Source organism: Rhinopithecus roxellana, chromosome 13 (assembly GCF_007565055.1).
Source record: "Rhinopithecus roxellana isolate Shanxi Qingling chromosome 13, ASM756505v1, whole genome shotgun sequence".
NCBI lineage: Eukaryota > Metazoa > Chordata > Mammalia > Primates > Cercopithecidae > Rhinopithecus > Rhinopithecus roxellana.
The window spans coordinates 74,701,379-74,728,261 of NC_044561.1; the positions used below are offsets into that span (position 1 = coordinate 74,701,379).

At 43.4% G+C, this 26,883-nt stretch overlaps 3 protein-coding genes across 4 annotated transcripts; 2 read left to right on the forward strand and 1 right to left on the reverse strand.

The window, feature by feature from the left end:
* The first annotated feature begins 2,859 nt into the window (after nucleotides 1-2,859).
* On the forward strand, nucleotides 2,860-12,959 carry PRELID3B (PRELI domain containing 3B). 2 transcript variants are annotated; one of them, XM_010365158.2, is made up of 6 exons: nucleotides 2,860-3,069; nucleotides 7,489-7,657; nucleotides 8,834-8,923; nucleotides 9,348-9,418; nucleotides 9,533-9,635; nucleotides 10,973-12,959. In XM_010365158.2, the coding sequence occupies exons 1-6, from the start codon at nucleotides 3,038-3,040 to the stop codon at nucleotides 11,090-11,092; spliced, it is 585 nt and encodes a 194-aa protein (XP_010363460.2). In that variant the 5' UTR covers nucleotides 2,860-3,037; the 3' UTR covers nucleotides 11,093-12,959. The 2 variants fall into 2 exon arrangements, with proteins under 2 accessions (XP_010363460.2, XP_030770399.1); XM_030914539.1 differs by having other exon boundaries at nucleotides 2,962-3,069; nucleotides 7,475-7,657.
* Nucleotides 12,960-13,713: 754 nt separating this feature from the next.
* On the forward strand, nucleotides 13,714-17,396 carry ATP5F1E (ATP synthase F1 subunit epsilon). The gene is made up of 3 exons (XM_010365157.2): nucleotides 13,714-13,870; nucleotides 15,656-15,782; nucleotides 17,233-17,396. Exons 1-2 carry the CDS (start codon nucleotides 13,839-13,841, stop codon nucleotides 15,777-15,779), a joined length of 156 nt encoding a protein of 51 aa, XP_010363459.1. The 5' UTR covers nucleotides 13,714-13,838; the 3' UTR covers nucleotides 15,780-15,782; nucleotides 17,233-17,396.
* Nucleotides 17,397-19,305: 1,909 nt separating this feature from the next.
* TUBB1 (tubulin beta 1 class VI) lies at nucleotides 19,306-26,883 on the reverse strand. Its single transcript, XM_010365156.2, has 4 exons — nucleotides 26,615-26,883; nucleotides 22,970-23,078; nucleotides 22,328-22,438; nucleotides 19,306-22,224 (listed from the first exon to the last, which is right to left on the reverse strand). The coding sequence occupies exons 1-4, from the start codon at nucleotides 26,669-26,671 to the stop codon at nucleotides 21,146-21,148; spliced, it is 1,356 nt and encodes a 451-aa protein (XP_010363458.1). The 5' UTR covers nucleotides 26,672-26,883; the 3' UTR covers nucleotides 19,306-21,145.

Below are 26,883 nucleotides of genomic sequence, written 5' to 3' on the forward strand. Positions count from 1 at the left end.
TGGTCTGAGAACAATGGGACAGGTGGAATGAAGATAGGGCAACAACCGTAAAGATGGTGTGCGAGTGAGGGGAATTTGGAAATAACAGTAGCTGAGGCCCAGCCGACGGTGGAGTGCTTCTCCTGCCAGCCTGGAACTGGCTAACGTGGGGCTGCTCATGTCAGTACAGCCATCTGCCTCTTGCTATACCAATCCCTGATCCCAGCCTCTTAGCCAATCCTCTTCTGCCCACCACCTTCCATAAGGACCCAGAAGATGCACTTCAAAGTTCTGGGTCTCTTGGCTCTGAACACTCAACCCTCCCTTTAAATATTCTCCAGTTGATTCTTGCCAGGCACGGTGGCTCACGCCTATAATCCCAGCACTTTGGGAGGCTGAGTCAGGCAGATCACTTGAGGTCAGGAGTTCAAGACCAGCCTGGTCAACACGGTGAAACCCCATCTCTACTAAAAATACAAAAATCAGCTGGGTGTGGTGGCATGCGTCTGTAATCCCAGCTACTTCAGAGGCTGAGGCAGGAGAATCACTTGAACCTAGGAGGCAGAGGTTGCAGTGAGCCGAGATCATGCCATTGCACTCCAGCCTGGGCCTGGGTGACAGAGTGAGACTCTGTCTAAAAAATAAATGAATAAATAAATAAATATCCTCTAGTTGATTCCCGACGTGTGTTTTGGTTTTGGTTCCTGGCCAGTTGTAAAGTTCCTTGTAGGTAAGAGTCACATCTTCATTCTCGTCCCAGACACGGAGCTCGGCAAGATCCCAACAGGAGATCCCAACAGGAAGGGTGTGGAGATATGTGTCATCCCTGGGGCAAGGGCCGTAACTACCAGTCACCTAGTTAATTTCAAATCAAATTAATGACCTGTTGTTAATGACTTCTCTGTTTCTGTGAGAGGCACTGTCAAGTAATACAAGGCTTAGGTATCTAAAAACCATTAATTTGCTTCCTCTGTGTCTCCTAAGAGAGTCTCCGAGAGATAATCATTATGAAAGTCTTGCCCTCCAAATCCAAGTAAGAGGTGGTATTACTTCCACCATGAGGAGACACACAGAGAAGACACTTGGGTCCTGGATCTCCATCTTTCCATGCCCCATCCCATCACTCTAGATCTAGTAAATAAAATTAGACTGATGTAGTGTGTGTGTTGCGGGCAGAGGAGATAGGTGTCATTTAATTTTCATGACTAAAACACAGAAATTTTGAACTTGAGGGCAGAATAATGTTCTCTAAATTAAACAGAACAGGAATGCTGAACGGTGAACAGCCTCATGGAACTCCAGGAATAGCAGGGACAGGCTGTTCTGTGCTGATGGTTCCTGAACCAGTGTTTTTAACAGCCAGCGATGTTAACTTTGCATCTTAGTCAAGGCTGAGGTACTCTCAGCAGCAGTTAAAGCATTACCTCCCCAAGAAATCACTCTTAAGTACTGTAGGTTTAAAAAAAGAATATCGCAGGTACCACAAATTGCACTTAGCAACTACCCAACCATATTATTTCCTTCCTGTCTAATGTAATTTTTGTTTTCCTGTATAAAGGACTTATGCTATTTTGAAAAATTATCCTCCCTCCTAAATTAACCTGACTTTTTATTTGTTTTTAGCAATCAAACCGGCTAAGAACAAGAATGAGGTGGTCCTTCTAACTAGCTTCTAAGTAACTAGATGTAAAGATTTTCCTCCATAACCTTTATTTAAAATGGCAAATTGTTCTGTTAGGAGGTAGACGGCTGTGGAGAGTGGGGGAGAGCAGGGTGGGAAGTCGTATTCTGAAAGGTAAACCAGGCAGTTTGTCCCCTGGACAAGGCTCATCTCTGAATGAAACCACGTGCCACCTCCTCCTGCCCCAGCACTTCTTAGTCATTCTTTCATCCATTGATGCAACAAATAATTGTCATGTAGGAAGGGGGAAATCATTGAACAAGTCTGGCAAGAGCCTCGCCCTCAGGGGCTTACACTCTAGCGGAAGTTACAACGAATAAACTAGATGACTCCATTAATTCATTCATCCCACAAATAGCTATTGATTTTTTTCATTTTTCAATAAATTATCATTGAGCCGTGACTATACGAGACACTGAGAATTATTTTTGAGCAAGACCGGCAAGATTCTTGCCTTCAAGGACTCAGTTCGATTGGGAATTATAACAAATAAATTAACAAGATGATGTCAGAGGGGTAAGTGCTATAGAAAATGCAACATGATATTGTGATGGAGCAGAGCAACGAGGTGACAAACGGTGACGAAGGAAGTCTCTCCGGGAGGCCCATCTCAACTCAGATCCATTCTATGCACCTAGGGCAAGGTGTGCCCGGCAAGGAAGCTTTTCCACCCGACCCCTGGCACCGTGCTTCCGGACTGCACCCCTCGTTGGGGTATTATTATTCATGGGCATGTCTGATGTTAGCTTCTCCGCGTCGTGCCTTATTTATCCCCTCCGAGGGCTCCAAGCTCCTGGAGGGCAGGTGGGACGGCCACAGCTGGTCGGCTGGTTGGCTGGTGGATTTGGGACAACAGCGGGGGCTGACCCAGGAGGTGGCAGGAACTCTCCTATGGGGCACTAGGAAATGTTGCACAAGTGACCACCACAAGGTACATCCATGTCAGCAGGCTGACCGCATGCGTCCACACGCCTCGAAATGCCAGGCGAGGATATGCTGGGCCAGAAGGACAAGTTAGGCCAGGCGGGCGCCCAGGCACCTCCTGGACCGGACCCAACTCTGCCCAGAGGTCAAGGCTCCCGCCCCGCCCGCCGCGCCTGCGCAGCACAGCGCCCGCGCCGGCCCCCGAAGCTGCCGTCTGCGGCGTGGCGCCGGCGCTAAGGGGTGGGGTTTCCTTGCGCTGCGCGCAAGGCTGGGGCAAAACCCGGGCCGGGATAGGGCGTAGGGCCGCGCGTCGGGACGTCCCTCGCGTCGGCCCGACAGCGCCTGCGCACTGCGCTGCCGGCTGGGGTGCTGGGGGCGGGGCAGGGGCCGGTGTAGCCTCTGTGCCTCGTTGTCCCCTGGCGCTACCCGGACATCGCTCAGGGTGCCGGCACCATGAAGATCTGGACTTCGGAGCACGTCTTTGAGTAAGTTTGGGGAGCGGGGGCGGCTCGGTGGAGGGCGGGCACGCTGGCCCTGGAGTCGAGGCGAGGCAGAGGCGGCCCGCAGAAGGCTTCTAGGCGTCGGGCCTAGCAAGGGAAGCGAGCCCAGAAGTCTGCGGGCCTCGGCGACATGGAGAGCAGGCCAAGGTCACGACCCCGAGACGCCCTAGCCGAGGGGACGGCTCTGACCTCCAGACCCAGGCGGCCCTGCGACCGGGAGGGTGACAGGGGCCACTTCCGGGCTGTCCCCTACCATGAGGTAGCCTCGGGCCGGCGGCCTCCTGAGGTCCTGGGGGCGTCGCGGAGCACGAGGCCCTTGACAGCACTCAGGGTTGCCACATCCCGCCCTGCGAAACCCCTTTGGGACGTGGACCGGAGGATCCCAAAAGGGAGGTGTTGGTTTTCTCCAGAGTGTACTTTCACTGGCCGCCTTTTGGGTGGAGTTTCTACCTCCGAATGTGAATTTCGGGTGAACTCTGGCCACCAGGATGTGAAACCTTTTTCACAACTCGTTCATCTACGCAGCACAGCCTTGGATTTGGAATTCAAGGTCTAGCTCTGGCTGCAATAAGCGTGTGACCCTGGGTTACCCATTTTCATCTAAGAGATGGAAAAGGACGGTCGTCAGGGACCACCCATGTTAGATCCCTTTGAGGCCACGTTCAGGAACATCTTTTTGGATAATGTGAAATGTTTACTAACAAAAATAGGCCTTGAACCAGTGGGATGTGGAGAATTAAATTCTCTTCCAGGTCCCTGATTCCGTTTACAAAACAGCCACAAATTTAAGCAGCGAAATCCTTTTTTTCCCCGAGTTACCTGCTCTGTTCCGCTGATCTTAATGTCGTTGCCACACTGTTTTAATTAGTATAGCCTTGTAAATAAATACTACAAAGCCATTTATGTTTTTAAAAGTGTCTCTGAAGGCAACTGTTACTTTTTATTTCGTTTTTGAGGCAGAGTCTCGCTCTGTTGCCCAGGCTGGAGTGCAGTGGCCTGATCTTGGCTCACTGCAACCTCCGTCTCCACTGTTCAAACGATTCTCCTGCCTTGGCCTCCCAAGTAGCTGGGATTACAGGCGCCCACCACCACGCCCGGCTAATTTTTGTATTTTTAGTAGAGGTGGAGTTTCACCATGTTCGTCAGGTTGGTCTCGAACTCCTGACCTCAAGTGATCCACCCGCCTCGGCCTCCCAAAATGCCGGGATTACAGGTGTGGGCCACTGTGCCCAGCCTCTGAAGGCAACTTTTAAAACGTTGTCAGCATTTGTACTTAGTGGGACACATCCTAGGGCCTGCTGTATCCTGCAAAGTATCAAATATTGGAATCAGAAGGAAGCTTTCTTTTCTCCCTACAGTTTACAGTCTTTCTGGGAGGAAAAAGACCCGAAATTTGTAGTCATTGAGATGTTCATTAACCTGGTCACATTCATCACTAGTCCGTTTCAGCTCTGAGGATGTTTAATTTCAGTCCTCTTCTAGGTTTGCTTGCTTCAGAAGTTCTTGGCACTGAGTATCCCTAGAACTTTCTTCTCCCATATCTTCCCTAACTTTTCTTCCTGGCTCATCCTTCCCTGTACACTCTTTCTGCCTTTGTCTTCAGTACTTCCTTGTCTTTTCCCATGCAGTGTAAATGTTCAGTAAGATTCTGTTGGCCTTCCTGTGTTGGATTTCACCTGTGATATTAATTTCTTTTTCTTTTTGTCAAAGCCTTTTTTTTTGTCCTGGGAGAAGCAGCCCTGATCGGTGCTTTCTCCCCACATAATCTGAGCTGTTTGGTCAAAGTCCCAAATGATAGGTATACATTTATGGCACCCAGGTCTGTACTTTGAGCTCCAGCCTCTCTCGAGCTTTGCTTTTCATTTTCAGGTGCCTGTTAGGCATCGCTACCCTCCTGTCCCACAGGCCCTTCAAACTCAACCTATCTGAAATTGAAGTCATCGTCTCCCCTCACAAATCTGAGTGTTGTTTCTGATCTTTAGGATGTTACTCTCTAACAATATCTAAGTCATCATTCTACAATTTTTTTTTTTTTTTTTTGAGACGGAGTCTTGCTCCGTCGCCCAGGCTGGAGTGCAGTGGTGCGATCTCGGCTCACTGCAGGCTCCGCCTCCGGGGTTCATGCCATTCTCCTGCCTCAGCCTCCCAAGTAGCTGGGACTACAAGCTCCCGCCACCACGCCCGGCTAATTTTTTGCATTTTTAGTAGAGACGGGGTTTCACTGTGTTAGTCAGGATGGTCTCAATCTCCTGACCTCGTGATCTGCCCACCTTGGCTCCCAGAGTGCTGAGATTACAGGCATGAGCCACCACGCCCAGCCATCATTCTACATCTTATCTTTGATTTTCCAACACTTTTCTTCTGAGGCCTGTAGTTGGTATCCAGGTGAAGTCATTCATTGCATTGATTCCTTCAACATACAGAGATGCCCAGTATGTGTCAGGCACTGTTCTTTGGATTGATTACATTTTAATAAGTAAATCAAGACATCGATGCTGCCCCAGTGGAGTTAATAATGTCCTCACCTCGTTTCAAAGGTGAAGAAGTTGGACAGGTCAGTGAGCCATAGCCAGGTCCTGATTGTACTTTGGTGTGGTCTTTGAATGTCTTCCATTGTGAGATCTTTCCCACGTAATTATGTTAATACAGCTCAGATTAATTGCTGGAACATTCCTAATCAAAGTAAGTATTGTTTGTAATGTTTGAACTGGTTATGGTTCATAAAGCAATCTTGAGCCAAGCTAAGTCAACATCAGTGGTTTCAAGTTGGTTCAGAAAGGAGAGATGGACTAAATTACAAATAATGCATAACCACCCTGAAGTCATGTGATTATTAATTTTTTAGAGAGGGTTGGAGGAAGAGATAAGGGCATGGAAGCCAGTTAACCATGGTATATGACTGAATGGAGACCTGGGGAGGGTTCATCTGATTTTCATTTTAGAGAGTTGCCTTGGTAAGAATCAGAGTGCTTGGCCTATATGCTTCTATTTGTGGGGACTCTTCAGATTGATGAAGCAACTCTGCTTATATACCTGCATTGATTGCTGGATAAGGCTGGAGACTAAAGACAGAATGAGGTTCATTGGTACAATATTGTAGAGAAAAGAGTATTATAATGAAAACATTAAAAATGATGTCACTGGTTATCCAGGGTTCTGGGAAATCAATGGAGTTGAGATTTTCCTTTTGTTGACAAGATATAGTTGTCAATCTGAGTTCTCTAAAAAGTTGGAATAACGTCTACTTGTTTCACTTTTAGAAAAATAGAAAGTAATGCTGTGTGGCTTATCAGTCATTGCAGCTTGAAACATCATCCCCAGATCTTGTCTTTTTCCTTTAAATGAAGATGAGCGCACAGATAAGTAGTGTAGAAGGCATTAGAATCAGACTGCAGGTGGACTAAATCACCTTTAATACTGATTGTACTAATAAGGGGTCCTTTTGAAAATGATATTTTTTTAGCCAGGCGTGGCGGTGGGCGCCTGTGGTCCCAGCTACTCTGGAGGCTGAGGCAGGAGAAAATGACATTTTTTGTACAAGTGTCTTATTCACAGAAGTTGTGACGTGAACAAAGGTGCATCACATTTTGAATCACCCAAGCACATGTGCCTTTTCAAGAATATAAAGATCCTGCAAGTTATCAAGTGATGTGATATTATTATCACTTCAATACTAGGTGATAAGCAAATGCTTATTATATTAAAAGAGAATATTAGAAAATAGTATATTAGGAGTGTGCCTTAAGGACATTTTGTTACATTGAGTGACCTTTTCAAAACAGAAATCAGAATCACTCCTTTGAGAAAAACAATAGATAAAGATTGACTGGAGAAGCCACTGTTATTTATTACATTAAAATGAAGGGAAAGTTCAATAATGAAATCAATGCTTTGGATCTTTTTGTGATCCCTGTAAGAATTTATAGTGCTCATACATTCTTTTACTTTTTTTACTTCCTTATAAACTGACAGAATTGGGGTCAGAAAAAATAATAAATGGCATAATCATACTTTTGGCTATTTGTTTCAGAACATAATTTTTAAATACATCTTCCTGAATCACTGGTTCTTCCTAGAAACAATTTACATGTGAAAGTGGATAATGATAGGTAGGAAAGATGGTTTGAGAAACTATACCATAATGCTTTGTAGGCTGCTTTGATCTTTATAGATAGGAGTTTTATTACATAGCCTGTATTGTGGAAAAATACTGAAGCCTGTTAAAAATGTAGATCAGTTTCCCATAATCATCAGTGTTTCAGAAGGTCATTTTTCCTAGATAAACTCATTAAACTTACATTGGAATGAATGATTTGATAGATTATAAAATTTGTTTAACTCATATGCATATTTTTAAATGTTTGATTGTTTTGTTTTGTTTTGTTTTTTGGTTCACATCGGCAGCCACCCATGGGAAACTGTTACAACAGCTGCAATGCAGAAATACCCAAACCCTATGAACCCAAGTGTGGTTGGAGTTGATGTGTTGGAAAGACATATAGATCCCTCTGGAAAGTTGCACAGCCACAGACTTCTCAGCACAGAGTGGGGACTGCCTTCCATTGTGAAGTCTGTAAGTGTGTCTTTATTCCTGGAGAAATGTGACTGCTGTTGAGAAGTTTTCTAAACCGCATTATACTTTCAAATAGGTTGTGGGAGCCGATTCTGAATGTCATTTTTTTGCATCCGTTCAAGTTGTATTATAATAAACTTGAATTATGAGTGTATAATGAATTGGAAATATTATTACAGTCTTCATGAAGGCACCCAATAAAATTTTCGTAAGGAAGCCAGCTAATGCTGTGTAATCTGAAAGGAGTTATATTCTGCTTTTTCTGCTTTTGCCAGCAACTTGAGACCAATACTAAGGTTTGGCAGTAATGGTCTGGTCATAATTGTTAGGTGACAGTTCTGTGGTCAGTGGTGGGTTTTGTACCTTAAGGAGTATGTTCTCGGACTTGTTATTGCCACATTTGTTCCAAGGTCTGGAATTCCTTCCTGTACATTTAGAAAATTCTATTCCCTTAAGAATGAACAGGCTTTAGTGAGCAGATTTTACCAGGAAGAAACTAGAATGCCAGTTTACCATAATGTGAGAAAACTGGTATAATAAGTGGATCCAGGTTTCTTTAGAAGGTCTCTTTATGGAGAGTAGGTTCACCAAGAAAACTAAAGTACACGTTTTCAATAGGAATGTACTTACTGCCTCCTTTATGCAAACCATAGTGCAGACACAGAAATGAGCAGAGTTGGGGGTGGGCTTAGGGTCATAGCACAGGGAGTGACAGTGGACACTGATGTGTGATCCTCCATCGTGAGAAAGCTGTTTTTCTGTCTGAAGAATGAAGCTGAGGTGCCCCCTCCCTTGGGCTGTTCTAGGACGATACTGACAGATGCCTTTGAGTTCTCCTTTTTCTAGCTGCCATGTTGCCCCAAACCTGATTTCCATATTTCAGCCTCAGCGCTCCACTGTCGCACTGCGGCAGATTCAGCTTGGTGCCTCACGTTGCAGACATTCTCAGTGGGCTGGTTTCTAATTGCCCCTGGGAAAAGTTTTTGTGTCTGGCAGTCTCCTCTCATCCATGATATGTGAGTAGGCCTCCTTTCTGACCTTTGTTTTCTCTCGTTTTTAGGAAGCAGATTTTTGGTTCAAAATATTTTAACACATTTTTTCCTTCAAATAAAATATTGGCACACTTGGTAAAAAATTCTTCCTCCTCTGATTCCTAATTCTGAATGTTTTACTTAGCTTATTGGTGCAGCAAGAACGAAAACATATGTGCAAGAACATTCTGTAGTTGATCCTGTAGAGAAAACAATGGAACTTAAATCTACTAATGTAAGTCTTGGCTTCCTTTTGTTTCATTTCTAACTGTCTGGCTGAGTTCTTTGTCTCTCTCCTAGTTGCTCTAGAAGTGAGTGCATGTTCATGGTGTGGTTCAGAGAATCCCTGCTTATGTGCTGGCCTGACTTGGCCCTGGGTGTTGCTTCCTTACCCTTCCTGCTCTCATGATCCTGCCTATCTCTAAGGGGATGGCACTCAATAAAATGAGTTTGGGATTATGTGTATTATCATTATTATACTTTATTTCCTCAACTTTTTAAATAAAAAGCAGACAGTGAATAGTTTATGCAATAATAGCAGCGGTTTGTTTGTTGTTTTATATGTTTAGTAAGATTTTGGCTTGTGTGTTGATTTTGGCAGCATTTTGAATCTTCAGTTCCAAAATGATTTGACCTTTTTTTTTTTTTTCATTCTGTAGATTTCATTTACAAACATGGTTTCAGTAGATGAGAGACTTATATACAAACCACATCCTCAGGATCCAGACAAGTGAGTAAAAAATATTTTAACAAATGTATTGTAAAGGGTGTTTAAGTTTTTTTTATCAAGTTGTTTGAAAATGAAAGCTGGATCATCTGAATCTGTGAATATGTTTTGTTACAGAACTGTTTTGACTCAAGAAGCCATAATCACCGTGAAAGGCGTTAGCCTCAGCAGTTACCTTGAAGGATTGATGGCAAGTACGATATCCTCAAATGCTAGTAAAGTAAGTGAGGCTGCTTCTTGGTTATTATCCCTGGTTCGTTTCATGGGAATGGAATGGGGTGCTGACTGCACATGTGTCCTTGTAAGCCAACCCTTGCAAATTCTACCATAGGAAACTGCAGCACGTTGGACAGTTACTTACCAAGGCTCTGGGTTCACATCCAAGCTCTAACTTTTAGCCTCTTAACCTCAGGCAATTAAGTTAACCTTTCTGTGCCTCAGTTTCCTGTTTTTGAAGTGGAGATTACCCATTTTACCGGGTTTGCATGGAGTAAATGAGATAACATATGGAAAGTGTGGAGCCTGGGGCCCCACACTCAGGAAGTACTCAGTGATGTGTAGCTGTGTGTCATTTAAAGCACTGTTTCTCAACCTTTTTCACTATTGTCTCCCCCCAACTCGTTTGAGACATATTTTCCCTAATTGCCACCTCCATTAAGTTATGTAACATATACATATGTGCGGACTTTATACATAAAAGAGGGAAATTTTTCCATCCCCCCCAAGAACCAATTTTTGCTTATTGAGAATGCATGATCTAAAACAGTAAGTTTAGAGAAAGATGCCTAATGCACTGTTGCATAACACATGGTTAAGGTAGTTATCAGGAGATACTCATGGATGCCTTCTCTGTGCCATACAGAGTGCTAGGCTAGACGGGGGATACAGCAGGGAGCAAAACAAATGTGGTCCCTGCCCTCGTGGAACTAAAAGGCAGGTGAAATTAATCACACAGCATTTCATTAGGAAAGAAAAGGTACAGAAAGGTATGAGAGTGCTTAATGAGTGTTCAGTAACTGATGTTTCTGATGAGCGCCAAATGGGGGCAGGTGGATTGCGAGCGGTATGCCAAGAAAAGTGTTCTTGGTGGAGGAGCTGCGTGTGCAAAGGCCCTGGGACAGGAAGTGGGGAATGCTCTTTCTGTTTTTCAAGGATCTGCATAGAACACTAGGAGAGAAGGGTTGAGGAGGGAGTTGAGGACCAGATCCCTTGTACAGGATTTTGGTTTACAATATAAAGAAAAGGGATTTGACCTTCTTGTCCCCCTAAAAAGGGGACCACTATAATCATGAAACAAATAAGACATTCTATCATTGTAGATTCATTTGAGAACATCTTTTGCATACAAAATAAAAGTCAGTTTATGGATCAAGCCAGTTGCTCAAGGCATTTGATGTTTGCTAAATAACATTAGAAAAAGCCAGGACAAAAACGATCTGTCATCCTGAGATTGAGTTAAACTTGTCATACTCCTTGTTACTTCCTGGTGTGTCATTAGTTCGATATATGCCTTTGCTCTCACTCAGTAACAATAAATATATTGGATTTTTGTTTAAGGGCCGAGAAGCAATGGAATGGGTAATACATAAATTAAATGCTGAGATTGAAGAACTGACAGCCTCAGCAAGAGGAACCATAAGGACTCCAATGGCGGCAGCAGCGTTTGCAGAGAAGTGATCCTGACAGTTGGTAGACAACATCGGGTACTCCAGGTCTCTCCAAGCTGACTATATATTTATTTGTTATTTAAAAAATACAACTATATTTTGGGGTGTTTTTTTTGTTTTTTGTTTTTTTATAAGTAGGTGTAAGGCTATGTGACTTGATCTAAACAGATGCAGGGCCTCTAAATAAAAGGGATCATCTGAAATTAATGTTGTTTGAAATTACTATCTGATTTTGAGGGTTCCAGTATTTCTGTGAAAACTGAACAAGAACTCCTTGGAAACTAGTACTGATATTCAGTCTCCTTAAGGTAGAATTTTCAAGCTTTTCATACATTGGAACTCCACCTGACTTTGGACCAACCCCAGAACAGAGCAGAGCCACCTCCTATAGACGCCCATTGCCCTGCTGCTGTACACTTCAACAGCTTGCACAAGGGAGCTCACTTAAAAGGAAAAATTGTGTAGTTTTAAAATATATTTTGTGTAAAATACCTTACTCTGCTATAAACCACCATTAAAAACAGTGTTTTGATTTGGTACTTAAATATTTTTGGAGTGAAAAATTATCACTGAAGTAACATGACTCCAACAAAAGTATGGTTTCATTATAAAAGAGTACTGTATTGATTTGCCAAAGTTTTGTGACTTAGTAAAGGTATTAACTTCCTTGAATTTGTACTTTGTGATTTAGTATGCTGTGTCGTGGGCTGGTTATGTTAACCGAAAAAAATAGTTACCTGAGTTTTGCAGCGCTCTAACTTAAACAGAAGAACAGCTGTTCACATCTTTTAGCATTTCACATTTGCCTAACTTAAAAATTGCCATGTGTCAAAATCATGGTTTTGTAATTGCTAAGGCATGATATGTCAGGTTATTTGAATATAATTACTTTTTGAAGTAATTGTGACCACAAAACATCTTTTTTACATGAAGGAGCCGTACATCATTTGAAATCACTCAAATGATGTCTTGCTGTGAGGCATAAACCCCAGGTACTTAGTGTTTTTAATAATATGGTGCCACTGCAGGATTTGGGGGTGGTGGGGAAGAACAAGGATAATGGTAGGGGGAGGCTTGGCCTGAAACTAACCACTACGTGAATTGCACTGCAGGTTTTACTTACAGGAATTCCTTATTTGGGATGTCAGGAGGGCAGCTGCAAACTGAAAAACAATCTAGTAAATGTACTTTGTTTTATATATTGTAGCAGGCAATTAACCACTAAATAATAGCTTTGACATTTGCAATTGTTGCATAGAGTATTTTTGTTAGAAGGTGATTAGCTCTTGCCTTTATTTTACAGTGCTTAGTGTGATAAACTTCTAGTCATGTTTCCTATCAAAGAGACCAGTTAATATATGTACATAAACCACAGAAATAGTATAACAAACTATTTTTAAATTATCGTTTTCCTACTTAAACATTGTTTAGCGTAAGACTTCTTAGGACATTTGTAAAAGCAGGTTAAATTTAGTAAGGTTTCTGATTATTTTTTTGTAACCAGAGATAGTTTTTACAAGTGAAATAACATTTCAGCTAAATAAAGTATCGCTAAATAATTAATACTTGATGAAAATCTGCTTTGTATAATTTCTGCAAATTATCCCTTGTTCTGAAAAAGGTGTAATGCCCTAATGATAGAGATTTTTAAATCCTTATCCTTTGATTTTTTTTAAACTCTGACCTAATGATAAAACCCTATAAATTTTCATTTTTCCAGTGCAGTTACCTTTTTAAACATAAATGCACAAGCAAATGAATTTAAGAGAACTAAACTGGAATAAGTGTTCATAAATGAAACCCTTGGAATATTTAATACTAAAGTTGATATGTGGATTAAGAAAAACTTTTGTTAATAAAAACTTTCTTTTAAGTGATGTTTTTCCTGATTATAATTTCTTTTTAGTAATTAAAGGTGAAGGGCAAAGGCTTCTTTTCTTTATGACAGAAACACTTTAATTCCTAGACTGTGAGCCTTCACTGCGTTGGGTTAGAGTTTCCATCACAGGCACTGAGATGAGCATTTTCCCGGCCCCGTGGCAGCTCCCCTGTGCCTGCAGTGGGTTTTCCTCACATTTTTCTTCCCATCCATTACGGGCAACAGTGGCAACTGTTGCCTTACCCTCCCTCTTGTCGCACATCGGAACTACAGAAAACGCCAGTCCTCCACTGGGTTTCCAGGGTTTAGTGTCACTCCGAGAAAGGGGGTGCCCTAAGAGCCTTTCTAAATCTCAGCTCTCAGGACACGCTTGTCTGCCCACAGATATAAAAGAGCCGGCGCCGTTTCCCTGAGCGGGTGCAAAGCCAGGCCCTCGGGGCTGCCGTGCCCGCGCCGCCTCGCGTCCTCGCTTCCCGAAAGTACGCGACTCCGCGGCCCTCAGCAAGCGGAGCTGCCCCGGCCTTCTTGCCTTCTTGCCCCAGTCGCCCCCGCCGGGGTAATACGGAAGCTCGGGGACACACTCCCCGGCGCTCTTGGAGCCAATAGGGGGGCGCGGCCGGCCGACCCGCCCGGGGATTGGCACCCGCAGTCCAGACCGCGCGCTCCCATTGGCTCCCGGCGCCGGGGGGCTTCCGCGGCAGGGCAGCAGGGGCCGTGCGCAGGGGCGGGGCCGGGTAGGAGGCGGCGATTGGCAGGTCCGCACGCCCCGCCCCTTCCGCTTCTGTGGTCTGCTCTTCCTGCGGCTGAACCGCCCGGCTGAGCCGACATTGTCGGCGTCTTAGCGATTCGGCCCGACGCGCTCCACCTTGGCTACAGCATGGTGGCCTACTGGCGACAGGCTGGACTCAGGTAGGCCCAGGCCTCCAGAGGGAAGGGCTCCGCGAGCCCGGCCCGCGCGCATCCCGGTGCCCAGAGGTCATATAGGACACGGAGCAGTGGCCCCACGCGTGACCGGGGTTGGGCCGAACCTCGGGCGTCGCCGCCAAGATGGCGTCGCTGTGGGCAAAGCGCTCAGGCAGGCGCGGCCTCGGCCTCGCGTGGGAGTGCCTCTGTGTACTGCCTTGCTTCCCGCAGGTGCGGCCCAGCACCCGCAGAGTGCCCGTGGACACCTTTGTGAATGGGAGGTTTCGAGAGAGAGAGAGGCCAGCTCTTAACTCAGCAAACCTTTTTCTTCTAGAATGGTGCTGGAGCCAGGTGGTGAAAGTAGTACAGTCACATCCACCTCACTAAACAGGAGATTTCTCTCCATGTGACAGCTGTTAGCCGCTTTGACCTTTAATCCAGCATCGAGATGGAGCCTTTTACAACTTTACACATATTTTTTTTAAACTATTAAGTCCTGTTGATCTCAGGTTTCCGTGTAAAAGGGGTAAAAGCCACTGGTAAACTATTCAGAGCTCCGCACAAAGGTGAGAGGTGGTTGCTGGAAAGCTCAAATCTGGAACCCACTTGAGGACATGGTGTCTCAATAGTGGAACCGCAAACCATTGGTCTAGGTGTCACATCTAATTTTTTTTACCCGTGCACCTGAGTGAGCAGAAGTACCTTGCTCCAGGTGACACACCTTGTTGACTAGATGGTGTAGCACTTTCCATTTTGTGGGTACATGTGACTACAACGGAGCTTCCCAACTTGCTGAGGTCAAGCAAGCGAAGTCTTGTAGAATTGGAAGGATGGAAGGTAGTAGATACCCTTTATTAGGCAACCTACCCTGTGATCCATACCTTTTCGCACTTGTTTTTCCTCCTCCCAGCTATCAGCAGGACAGGTATTACCCTTTTATTCTATTGTTTTTTCAGGTGAATAAACATGCTGAAAAGGTTGAACAGCCTGAAGGTCACCAGTTAGTAAGAATGGAAGCAGGCATTGGAACTCATACCTCAGAGTCCCCAAAATAAATTCTAAAACATGAGAAAATAGCACCCCTCCCCACTTCCTGTTTTTCAAAAGTGGGAAAGGTGATCTGACATCTTTTGGAAACTACAACGTTGATGGGAGTCCATCTACCAAACAGGAAGCAGGTTTTACAATTTTGCTAGAATTGATAATGTTCTCTAAGCACTTTTCAGTGTAATTTAGAAATCTTGATTAGGAGGTATTTTCAGTGGCAGACTTGTGAGACAGAATTCAGTATTCTCAGAAAAGAGTTTAAATAATTTAGAAAGAATTGTTATAATTCAAAATAGTTTTCTCTTAATTTTGTATACCTCATTTTCCAAGAGTAATATAATTAAAGTTTTAAGGAGAGAAATTGAGGAGAGAATTGATGATGCATTCTTGTTATAGTCTCTAAACATTTCAGGTTTTTTTTTTCTGTGCTGTGGGATTTTTAAAAACATTTATGCGTCTTATATTTTGAAGTTACTATACACTAAAGAGAAAACACAGTACAAAGAAGAAAAATCAAAGATCATCTGTCCAAACACCAATTAATACTTTGGTACATATTTTTCTAGTGTTCTTTTTCTTTGTATAGATTATTTTTGGCATTAGTCATATTTTTAAATCCAGTTCTGTAATAAGGTACTACCAAACCACAATAAAAAGTACAGGAAGAAAAGCGAAAGCACAGTAACAGCTGGTCTGGCTGGAATATTGATAATTAACTGTATGCTTTTTCTCATTTTCTCCCAGCTACATCCGATACTCCCAGATTTGTGCAAAAGCAGTCAGAGATGCACTGAAGACAGAATTCAAAGCAAATGCCGAGAAGACTTCTGGCAGCAGCGTAAAAATTGTGAAAGTAAAGAAGGAATAATCTGTAAGTTAGTGATTTATTTAGAAGAGCAGTTGCATCTTAAGTTTTTGGAGCACCGTAAAAACCAAAATAATTTTAATTTTGCGTTCTATTCATTTTTTAGTCAGTGTATTTGGAAGTTATTGGGATAATATAATTTAAAGCATGCAGGTTGTAGAAGTCCCGTGGCCTAATAAATAAAAAGAAAGTCTTTTTGGGCCCGACAAGCAGAAGTAATTGGCACATTGATTTTCAATTCATTTAGCAATGCTTAGGTAGAGAGCCATCTTATTATAGTTAAACCTGTTTCATTTGTCTGCACAAATCAAGTAACTTGGAGGATGAACTCCCCACTTTTATAATTGCTATTGGAGTTACATAACAGTTCAAGAGCATAAAAAACTACAGTTCTTTACATTTTTATTTCCCCCACATCTACTAATATTCTCACAAACCACTACTTCCCGAACATAATAACTGCAAGTACAGGCAAGGGTCCTGCTGTTGCATCAAGCAATAAAATATGCAAGAACCTGCAGTGAATACTGTTTTGCTAATTTATTATGTTTTCAGAGGGTTTGGTTCATTTTACTTTTTCAAAGATGTTGGTGATGTAAAGTTATATTCACATGAAATAAAAAGTTCTGTACAGTTGATAAGTGTAGACTCCTGTGTTCCAAATTATAAAAGTGGTTTGATCTCAAAAGTACTTTCTTGACATTATTTCAAAAGTAGGCAAGGCAAATTAGCAGAGATGTTTTTCAGGTTTAATTTTTCTAGTTTTGCTTTTAAAAAGCTTCAGACCCATAATAGCACAGAAATGTGATAAATATTAATCCTTTGGCAGCTTGTGGTTATGAGCAATTTTACTTATTGAAACTGTCTCCCCTAACTTTTCATTTTCATTTTGAATTAGTAAATATTTTATTACAAGTCTGGAGATGCAGTGTTTTGAATTTAGCGCTTTTTCTAGGGGCTCTCTGTCTAATCTCATAATTCTGAGTAATGAGACCTGGTTTTATGTTGGGTTGTTTTATTTTAACAGTAAGCTAACAGAAAATCATTTAGCCTCACTCGGCTCCGAGCCACCAGACTGCATCTAAGGCTGAGATTTTGCAAAGTCCTGGGGGTCAGGAAGTAGTGTCGATCCCCTTAAAGCTTTAGCCCCTCTCTGCTATGCCCTTCGGGGTTACTGACCCTACCTCATTAGCACAAGGAGATATTAGTGTCTTTTAAAGGCAAAGTAGTTTCTTTATTGCTGGGAGAGTGTTTACTTTTACTCAGCGGAGAAATGCCTGCTTGACTAAGCCTGTGTACTTCAACCAGCGCTTTTTTTACATCTGAGCCAAGGCAGTGTGAATGATAGCCATGGTTATACAGTTCACTATAAGGAAGTTATTTCTTATATTCATGTTGAGTTTTTAAGAAAACCGAGAACTAGCCAGCAACTGTTGCATTTTCTTTTTCCTCCTAGACCCTGACTAAAGCTTGAAATGCTACATTTCCAAGGTGAAGATGTGTGGGCACATGTTATGGCAGATTGAAAAGGATCTCATTTCATGGGGGAAAAAAAAATCCTGTCTTGTTCATAAATTGACAATGTCAATAAATTGAAGTATGGTTCACTGTTACTCTTGATTTTTAGTTTGTCAGACTTTTTCGTCTTCTTTAAAGGAACTCTGCACAGCTGCATGATTATGGCCATGTGAACCAGGGTTTCTTAAAAGCAGGGGAAGCCAGATTTAATATTTAGTGACCAAAGGGATTCAGAAAGGATTTTGAAAATGTCTCAAAATAGTTGTTTCATGACATTAATTGGTGATCAAAATTACCTGCTGTCGCTGAGGCTTTGTAGTCCCCTTCCTTATGTCTGAATTGCTGCCATGTCAGAATAATGACGTGGTCATCAGTAACCTAAATGGAAATAACTATTAAATACTAAAAGCATTGATTAGAAGAAGAAATACTAAATTGTACTCGTTTTGGATTGTGCACTTAAAACCTATAGATAAGAACAATTACAGAATTGAAGCACAAAATGTTTTTCACATTGTTTTATAAATGAATAGATGCTGGTAGCATTGATCTTAGGAAATGAGACAAAGCTATTTAATAACTTGCTCATTGAGTTGATAGCCAAACTGAAATTAAAACCTAGGAGTTTTGACTACAGGTCTGAGACACGGTGACCACAACATCAGTTTCTTGATATTTCCATAGTGATTCATTCATTCATTATTTAGGGATGAAAAATTGTTGCAAGTTATGTCGTTATCTTTCTTTGAAACTTGGAAGCGCTTGGACAAGTAAAACACCACTGAAAAGTTAATTGCCTGATTTTAACTGTTTTAGGAGAATGGAGAAATAAATTTGAACTGGAAATTTTGAAACGCCGTTCTAGGACCAGTTTTCACATGGTACTTAAGCTCACAATAATTTCTCAGGGCCACTGTCAGCAATGCCGAGGCTAAGCCGAATAGAATGTCTTTGTTCTCGGCTTCTGGGAATGACTTATTGTCCCAACACTTGACCTGTAAGTTTTACTGAATTCTCAGCATAGCGCGAGCAGGGAGGCAGAGCCGATTGAGTGAGAGGGTGCCTCTGGATAACAGCGGGTTAGGAGCCCTTGGAGTCCTTCGCCTCGGAGCTGTCATCCTCCTGCTTGCAAGTTAGGGCACCTCAGTTCAGTGCTGTGGTCCCCAAGATTAAGATACTAGGAAGCATCCCCCATTATAGAGAACAGGAATAAATGAATCAAAAGGCTGTCAGGCCTTTTTGACACAGGACAAATAAAGTAACTAATAGGCAAAGGGGCTAAATTATTTCCAGTCCGGTAATTAGAGATAAATCATTTATTAAGGAGGCAGATGGGGTATTATTGGTATATAGATGGTATAGTAGATTGGTAGATTATTGGTATATAGATGGTATATTATTAAGGAGGCGGATGGGTAGAGAGGTGAGACTTAGGGACAGGGTTTGTGATATGGAAAGGAGTGAAGTAACTGAGTAAAAGACAAGTTTACTGTCCAGCAGAGATTCTTAGAGGCTCTTTTCTCTGTGATTAGTAAATATCCTGAACCAGTAGTATAATGAAATAAACTTCCTTTCTCCAGCAGTGCTGGGTCACTGGCAGGATGACTGTGCCCAATGATGAGGTGACCCCAATCAGACCAACTTAATGAGTATCCCACTAACTAGTTGGATGATGTTTGAGGTTGTCAGTTAATCTCTTAGTTCACGTAGTCCTTATGAGCAAAGTGAAGGAATTGGATAAGCTCTAAAATTCGGTGATTGTGCTCAGAGACCTCGGTCTCTGAGAGACCGAGGTCGCCGTAGCAACCATACTGCTAAAGGAATAAGCTCTTCAAAATCAAAAGGGACAGATTTCTTAGGTTTCTAGTTTGTGTTTTGTGTTTTTAAATCTATTTCTACCATACGAAAGAGTAGGATGGTGAGATGCATTTCTAAATATTTTTAACTAAGTCTGGGTGGTTAGGCTTCAAGAAAAGGAATTTATTTAGTCTGAAATAAAGCAATTTTGCCATTTAAAATTGAATTATTTTGTACTTTAATGATTACTATTGAGCAAACAAATCTTTACAGTAATATAAGTCAGCAAAAGTTTTTTAAAAGGTTTAAATCCCTCTCTCCTTACACCTGTTTCATTGCCTTTTTAGATTTTAGAAGTAAAGCACCAGAGGAAGCATGTGTAAATCCTTTATAATCGCAAGCTGTAAGTCTTTAGCATCTCAGGAAGTTACTAACTTCAAACTAAGTGTATAGGTGGAGTTTCTTACTAAATCTAGTACTTCTTGAACCACAAGTAGAAAGCATTTAAAACATGATTGTTGCATTGTGTTTTTTGAAGTTTGTAAATAGAAGACTTGTTGATGATCCGATGGCAAGGTATTTTTCTCTTGGTATGTATTTAGTATTTCCTCATGATGCATACGTGAAAAGAGTGAAGTTTCTCAGAATGAGCAACTGTCATCCATCCACCTGCTATTTTACTATTGCCGATTACAAAAGCAAATCAAGAGATGAGAACCCAGTTGCCTGCAAGTAAATATTTACTGCATTGAGGGTCGGAGCATTTTCCCATTACCCGTTATCCATGGATCAAATAGTGTATCTCAGTGGTAATTCTAGAGGGCCATTAAAACCCTGATGGTGCTGGAAGAGATGGCAGTGCTGCATGTCAGAAATAGGTAAACTGTAATTAAGAAGTTACGGATGATTTGATTACGCTCTTGTGTATTTGGTCCTGTTGTAATGTGAGCAGATTAAAATCATGTAGTGGTTAAAGCTGTGTCATTATGCAAACATTTATGGCAACTTCTGCAAATTAATTTGAACTGTAAAAGTTCCCTAATGAGACGATGTCCTCTGTAACTGAGAAGGACACTGCAGCCATTGCTGCTTAATTCCTGCATTTGAATGGTTGCCGAGCGGATGGTGTGCCGTTTCTCAGAGCAGAGAGGCTGCAGAGCATTTTGGGGGGTGATGGCTGAATGAAAGTGAAAAGAGCATTTCAAAAGAGCCTTTAAAAGGAAAACCAAGGATGATTATTAATGAATTACTGGGATCTAACAGTAGTAAGAAATTTAAACTATATAAACGTATATGTTAAAGGCTAGCGCTTCAGAAATAAAGATCAGAGGACTGCAGTTCTGTCGTTTTGCTTGTCTTTTTGTTTTTCATGTTTGGACCAGGTGTTTTTGTGGAGAGGATTGTGGCTTTTCTTTTTTCCTCTTTTCCAGTTAGCATGTTTGCGCACAGGTCTACACAACATGGATATTTCTAGTGGATGTTGACTCACATTGACCTTGGCTCTGTAGCTCCCCATGTACTAGTTAGGCACCTGGCTCTTCTGGAGGATGGCAGGCACAGGAAGGCAGGATGGCAGGCAGTGTTTGCTCAAAGGAAAGAACCTAAGGGAAGAGTCTTAGTAACCCTCGGATACCAAGTGAGGATTCCAGGGTGCTTATCAGTGCTGCTAAAGTTTAAAAATGTTAACAACAACTCCAGTGGCTTCCTGCAAATCCACACGTGTAGTCTGCATGCCTGGCACAGGGCATGTAATAAAATACTCAGTGAACACTTTGAAACAAAGGGAGCACTTTACAATAAATTTGCTGTTTTTTTAAGTTAATAAGTATGCATTGAATGTCAAACTCTTCAAGGTTAGTAAATGTCAGCAAAGACCCTAATGCCTGTCAGCTGTTCCCCACCTGTCTCCCGCAGTCCCTGTGTCGAAGCTAATGATGAGTGCGTATCATTCACTGTGCTGCAGTGCAGAATAGGTTTTGGAGTGCTGCAGGAGAAACACTCATCTAACGAGAAACTGTTCTGTAAGCAACTCCACGGGACAGCTTCTCTCACTGTTAATGTCCCTTATCTTCTGGCTCCATTTCTGCCTCCTCCATGACCTCTTCATCTTCCTCTAGAACAGCTTTGGCATCTTGAAATTGTTGGTACTCGGATATCAAATCATGGATGTTACTTTCAGCTTCCCCAAATTCGCTTATGTCCATCCCTTCGCTGGTGTACCAGTGCACAAAAGCTTTCCTCTTGAACATGGCTGAGAAATGCTCAGAGACCCTGTTAAAGATCTCTTGGATGGCCGTGTTGTTGCCAATGAAGGTGGCAGCCATGCTCAGCCCCCGGGGCGGGATGTCGCAGACGGCCACCTTGACATTGTTGGGAATCCACTCCACAAAACAGCTGCTGTTTCTGGTCTGCACGGAGAGCAGTTGCTGGTCCACTTCCTTAGTGGACATCTTGCCCCGGAATATGCAGGCCACTGTGAGGTAGCGGCCACGGCGGGGGTCACAGGCAGCCATGGTATTGCGGGCGTCAAACATCTGCTGGGTAAGCTCAGCCACGGAGAGGGCTCGGTACTGCTGGCTGCCCTGGGCTGTGAGCGGGGCAAAGCCAGGTATAAAGAAGTGCAGGCGGGGGAAGGGGACCATGTTCACTGCCAGCTTGCGCAGGTCTGCGTTGAGCTGACCCGGGAACCGGAGGGAGGTGGTTATGCCGCTCATAGTCAAGGACACCAGGTGGTTGAGATCCCCGTAGGTGGGTGTCGTCAGCTTCAGGGTACGGAAGCAAATGTCATAGAGGGCCTCATTGTCAATGCAGAAACAGGCATCTGCATTCTCAATCAGCTGGTGGATGGACAGAACTGCATTGTAGGGCTCCACCACCGTGTCCGACACCTTGGGAGAAGGCATGACACTGAAGGAATTCATGATCCGGTCCGGGTACTCCTCTCTCATCTTGTTCATGAGCAGAGTGCCCATCCCGGAGCCTGTGCCCCCGCCCAGGGAGTGGACGACCTGGAAGCCCTGCAGGCAGTCACAGCTCTCACTCTCGCGCCTCACTACCTCCAGCACGTTCTCAATCAGCTCGGCTCCCTCCGTGTAATGGCCTTTGGCCCAGTTGTTGCCAGCTCCAGAGTTACCTGTGACCAAAAAGAGTAACCAGCAGGGGAAGAAAAGTGAAACGAGAAGGGCACCAGTAAGGCATCCCCCCTGCTCCTGGTGGAACCTTCTGGAAAAACCTACCATGAACAAAACTGTCAGGTTGAAAGAGGGCTCCTAATTTGCTAGATCGAATGCTGTCCATTGTCCCAGGTTCTAGGTCCACCAAGACTGCTCGGGGCACATATTTCCTACCTGTGTAGAAAAATAGGAAAAAGTCAGCCTACTTGTTTTTCTAAAAGTTAATGTTTTATCAAAATAGAACTTTGTGATACTGGTCCAAAAACTTCATGGATATTCTAGAAAGGGGCCCTTGGTAGGTTGAGATTTGAGTAACATATTTTTTACCCCAACAACAATACCACAAATCTATAGAATACCCAAGAAACAATTTCCATCGTCTGCTCTGTGGTATTGCCAGTGACAGAGATTCTCTTTCTTCGCATTGGAAATGATTCTGGTTTCATTTGTGAAGCCACAAAGGGAAGTGAGTACTTGACCTGCTTGTGTTAAGGTGTGTGCCCCATCCAGCAGCTCCTTCCCCAGTCCTGCCTCTTGACCAAGGGTTGGGGACCCACCACTCTGGGATCCTGCTGCTGCCCTGCCTGTCGCCTCCCTGAACCTAGACATCACTGCTTTGACATTTCCATCTCCTGAGCCTCTGCCCTTCCTCTGCTTATGTTCCCAGTTGCGGGACCACTGCTCCCAGAGCCCTGCCAGTCCTACCGTAGGCTTCATTGTAGTACACGCTGATTCTCTCCAGCTGCAAGGCAGAGGCCCCGCGGTCGCTCCCAGCCAAGTCGATCCCGTGCTCCTCACCAATCATCTCCCAGAACTGAAAGCAGGAGGAAGGTCAGAGTAAACGGATCCAGAAAAAGGCTGTGTTAACCAGAGAGAAAGTTAGCACCCCCAGGCCTGTTTCCCTGGGGTTGCCTGACCCTCCCCAAGACATTCTTTTTGGACCTTTTCATAACCATGGCATTCACTTTTTGCCTCTACTAAGCAATATGAAGTAATATGAAGAGTGCATTTTCTCCCCACCTGAACTCCTTAAATAAAATGTCAAACACAGAATACTAAATCAGATTTTCCTCCTATTAAACTCAGGCCATTATACATATATTAGCGCTGTTGTTTAGATTTTAATGTCAATATACCTCTAATTTCTCCTTATAATGCTCCAAGCTAGTAAAGTATAGATTCCATTACAGGAAAATAAACTGAATTCTTATCTGATTTCACAATAATATCTCATTTCACTTTGGGGATTTATTTTCATGAACTTTTCCAAGCAACCCATAACTTGGACCTGTGTGCATGATTTTAAGTAATTAGCACTTTTTTTTTTTTTTTTAGACAGAGTCTTGCTCTGTTACCAGGCTGGAATACAGTGGCGTGATCCTGGCTCACTGCAACCTCCACCTCCTGGGTTCAAGCAATTCTCCTGCCTCAGCCTCCTGAAGTAGCTGGGACTACAGGCATGCGCCACCATGCCCAGCTAATTTTTGTATTTTTAGTAGACACGGGGTTTCACCATGTTGGCCAGGATGATCTCTATCTCTTGACCTCGTGATCTGCCCACCTTGGCCTTCCAAAGTACTGGGATTACAGGCGTGAGCCACCACGCCTGGCCTTTTTTTTTTTTTTTTTTTTTTTTTTTTTGAGACAAGAGTTTCACTCTTGTCACCTAGGCTGGAGTGCAGTGGCACAATCTTGGCTCACTGCAACTTCCACCTCCTGGGTTCAAGCAACTCTTCTGCCTCTGCCTCTCAAGTAGCTGGGATTACAGGCGTTTACCACCATGCCTAGCTAATTTTTGCGTTTTTAGTAGAGACGGGGTTTTGCCATGTTGGCCAGGCTGGTCTCAAACTCCTGACCTCAGGTGATCCACCTGCCTCGGCCTCCCAAAGTGCTAGTATTACAGGCATGAGCCACTGCGCCCGGCCAGTAATGTGCATTTTTGATGATCAGGTGTACACATAACTGAAAATTACGCATTGTTGTCCTCTAGTAACTATTTGAAACATACAGCACTTCCAATCACATACACAGTAGGTATTAATATAGATACATGCCAAACTCTTAATATGGAAACAGTTACTGGGAAGACTCCTTCTGATCACCCTGAAAAGCACATATTCAAATGCAATGAAAATGTATTCACGGCCAGGCGTGGTGGCTCAAGCCTGTAATCCCAGCACTTTGGGAGGCCGAGACGGGCGGATCACGAGGTCAGGAGATCGAGACCATCCTGGCTAACACGGTGAAACCCCGTCTCTACTGAAAATACAAGAAACTGGCCAGGCGAGGTGGCAGGGCGCCTGTAGTCCCAGCTACTCGGGAGGCTGAGGCAGGAGAATGGCGTAAACCTGGGGGGCGGAGCTTGCAGTGAGCTGAGATCCGGCCACTGCACTCCAGCCCGGGCGACAGAGTGAGACTCCGTCTCAAAAAAAAAAAAAAAGAAAGAAAATGTATTCACATACATTAAAATCCCCAAGGGTATGTTTAAAACTCCAACCGTATCTTGTAAATGACAGCGCTGCTCTGGCCATGGTCTTAATAACAAGGCACTAGTTCGTGGTAAACTGCCAGCACTGTTCAGGGAGTGGAAGAATAAATAAATTCAAGTTCTAAGATACCCCAAATTAAATGTGTCTTAAAGTTCTTATGGCTCTAAATGATGAGTCAGCCAGGACTCTCAACGCTAGACAACACAATTCTAGAGTGAGAGCTAAGACCCTATCTGAACCCAACAGTCTCTCGAGGGCCCCTTTCTGTGTTATCTTCCAGCTTCAGAGCAGCAGGGCTCCTGCCTCCCACTTCTCTGTGTGTTAGTTATGAATGTCTCACCCCTGAGGCATGGAGGAATGGTGACTTCCTTGCCCCGGATTTAAAACACCTGCATTTAACCGTCTTCGTTGTTCCCTAGCAGCATTACTCACAGTAGCCAAAAGGTAGAAGCAAACCAAGTGTCATTGATGGATGATGCATGTGGGTGTTTTAAAACCTTACCTTTAATGCATCTCATATTAGTAAAAGTAACTTCACAATAGCAAAGAGAACACGGTAAATTTTCTCAGTGCAGTTGGCCATCTTAAAATCAAGATTGGAGATCCTGGGCTCGGGCATCTGTGTTCTTGGGGTTGGCCAAGTAAGTTACATACTTGGTAGAACATTTTAAGCAGGGGGGCAAGGGAGAGAAAAACTCATTTATATTCCAGGCAGTGTATTTTAATTAATGATGTTACTGTACACAAAAACTTTATTTTAGGTCTATCTCTTACATTTTCAATTGCATAGTAATAAAACAGTAATTGATTTTTTTTAAGGGTTATAATAAACATGAGAGGGGAGGGAAAAGACACCATAGTGACAGGGTATAGAAAGTTTCTCAAAAAACTTCAAAAAGCTGTTTTGAGACAAATTACTGTTTCTAGATATGAGAAGTTCATTGTTAAGATGATAAAAGTAGGCCAGGTACAGTGGCTCACACCTATAATCCCAGCACTTGGGGAGGCTAAGGCGGGCACATCACCTGAGGTCAGGAGTTCGAGACCAGCCTGCCCAACATGATGAAACCCCATCTCTACTAAAAATACAATATTAGCCAGACATGGTGGCAGGTGCCTGTAATCCCAGCTACTGGGGAGGCTGAGGCAGGAGAATCACTTGAACCCAGGAAGTGGAGGTTGCAGTGAGCCGAGATCACGCCATTGCATTCCAGCCTGGGCAACAAGAGCAAAACTCCATCTCAAAAAAATAAAAGATGATAAAAGTGCCACACGCGGTGGCTTACACCTGTCACCCCATCACTTTGGAAGTCGGAGGCGGGAGATCACTTGAGCCCATGAGTTCAAGACCAGCCTGGGCAACAAAGTGAGATCCCTGTCTCTCAAAAAAAATTGAAAAATTAGCCAGGCATAGTGGTGCATGCCTATAATCTCAGCTACTCAGGAGGCTGAGGCAGGAGAATAGCTTGAGCCCAGGAGGTTGAGGCTGTGGTGAGCCATGATTCTGCCACGCTACTCCAGCCTGGGCAACAGAGTGGGCAAAGAAAAAGACGGTAAGCATATTATCTAACGTAATGGTTGGCATGTGTCCATAGGTGTCTATGGGTACAATTAACATTAACTAAATTAACACTGTAAGCCCTTCATGTGTCTTGTGGCTCTTTAAAGATTGTTTCCTTCTTTTCCCGTGTGAAATTCTTTTTTAAGAATTTTTTTAAAGCCCAAAGGCATTGTCTGATACTTAGCAAGTACATGAAATCTGCTCGACTCATTGTCTTCCCTGCTAACTTAGGGTATTTTCTTGGTTGTCTGCCTCTGTGGACTGTGGCAAAGCTAGGATTAGTAGCCAGACGTTACTTACCTTGGCTCCGATCTGGTTGCCACACTGGCCAATCTGAATATGGACAATTTCACGCATCCTTGCTCTGAGCCCAAGTCTGAGATCTTCACGGAATCCTCAGACTCTCAGAATCCAGAGCCTCGGTTCACTGGTGTGAGCCCAACACAACTGTGGTCACGGCAGTGGTGGGACTGGCCAACTAAGCTACCCTCGCAATGTGACCAAGAGTGTGTCCACCCCAGAAGCCCAGTTCCCCGCCCTCAGCCAGTCCTGGCCCTTCTCTGCTTTCT

Excerpts from the sequence above, each read along its gene's own strand:
- PRELID3B (XM_010365158.2), top strand. The coding sequence starts at position 3,038 with ATGAAGATCTGGACTTCGGAGCACGTCTTTGA. Across the intron at positions 8,924-9,347 it reads TGGAACTTAAATCTACTAAT|ATTTCATTTACAAACATGGT; the intron begins GTAAGTCTTGGC and ends TTCATTCTGTAG. Across the intron at positions 9,419-9,532 it reads CATCCTCAGGATCCAGACAA|AACTGTTTTGACTCAAGAAG; the intron begins GTGAGTAAAAAA and ends GTTTTGTTACAG.
- ATP5F1E (XM_010365157.2), top strand. The coding sequence starts at position 13,839 with ATGGTGGCCTACTGGCGACAGGCTGGACTCAG. Across the intron at positions 13,871-15,655 it reads TGGCGACAGGCTGGACTCAG|CTACATCCGATACTCCCAGA; the intron begins GTAGGCCCAGGC and ends ATTTTCTCCCAG.
- TUBB1 (XM_010365156.2), bottom strand. The coding sequence starts at position 26,671 with ATGCGTGAAATTGTCCATATTCAGATTGGCCAGTGTGGCAACCAGATC. Across the intron at positions 23,079-26,614 it reads GCAACCAGATCGGAGCCAAG|TTCTGGGAGATGATTGGTGA; the intron begins GTAAGTAACGTC and ends TCCTGCTTTCAG. Across the intron at positions 22,225-22,327 it reads ACCTGACAGTTTTGTTCATG|GTAACTCTGGAGCTGGCAAC; the intron begins GTAGGTTTTTCC and ends TTTTGGTCACAG.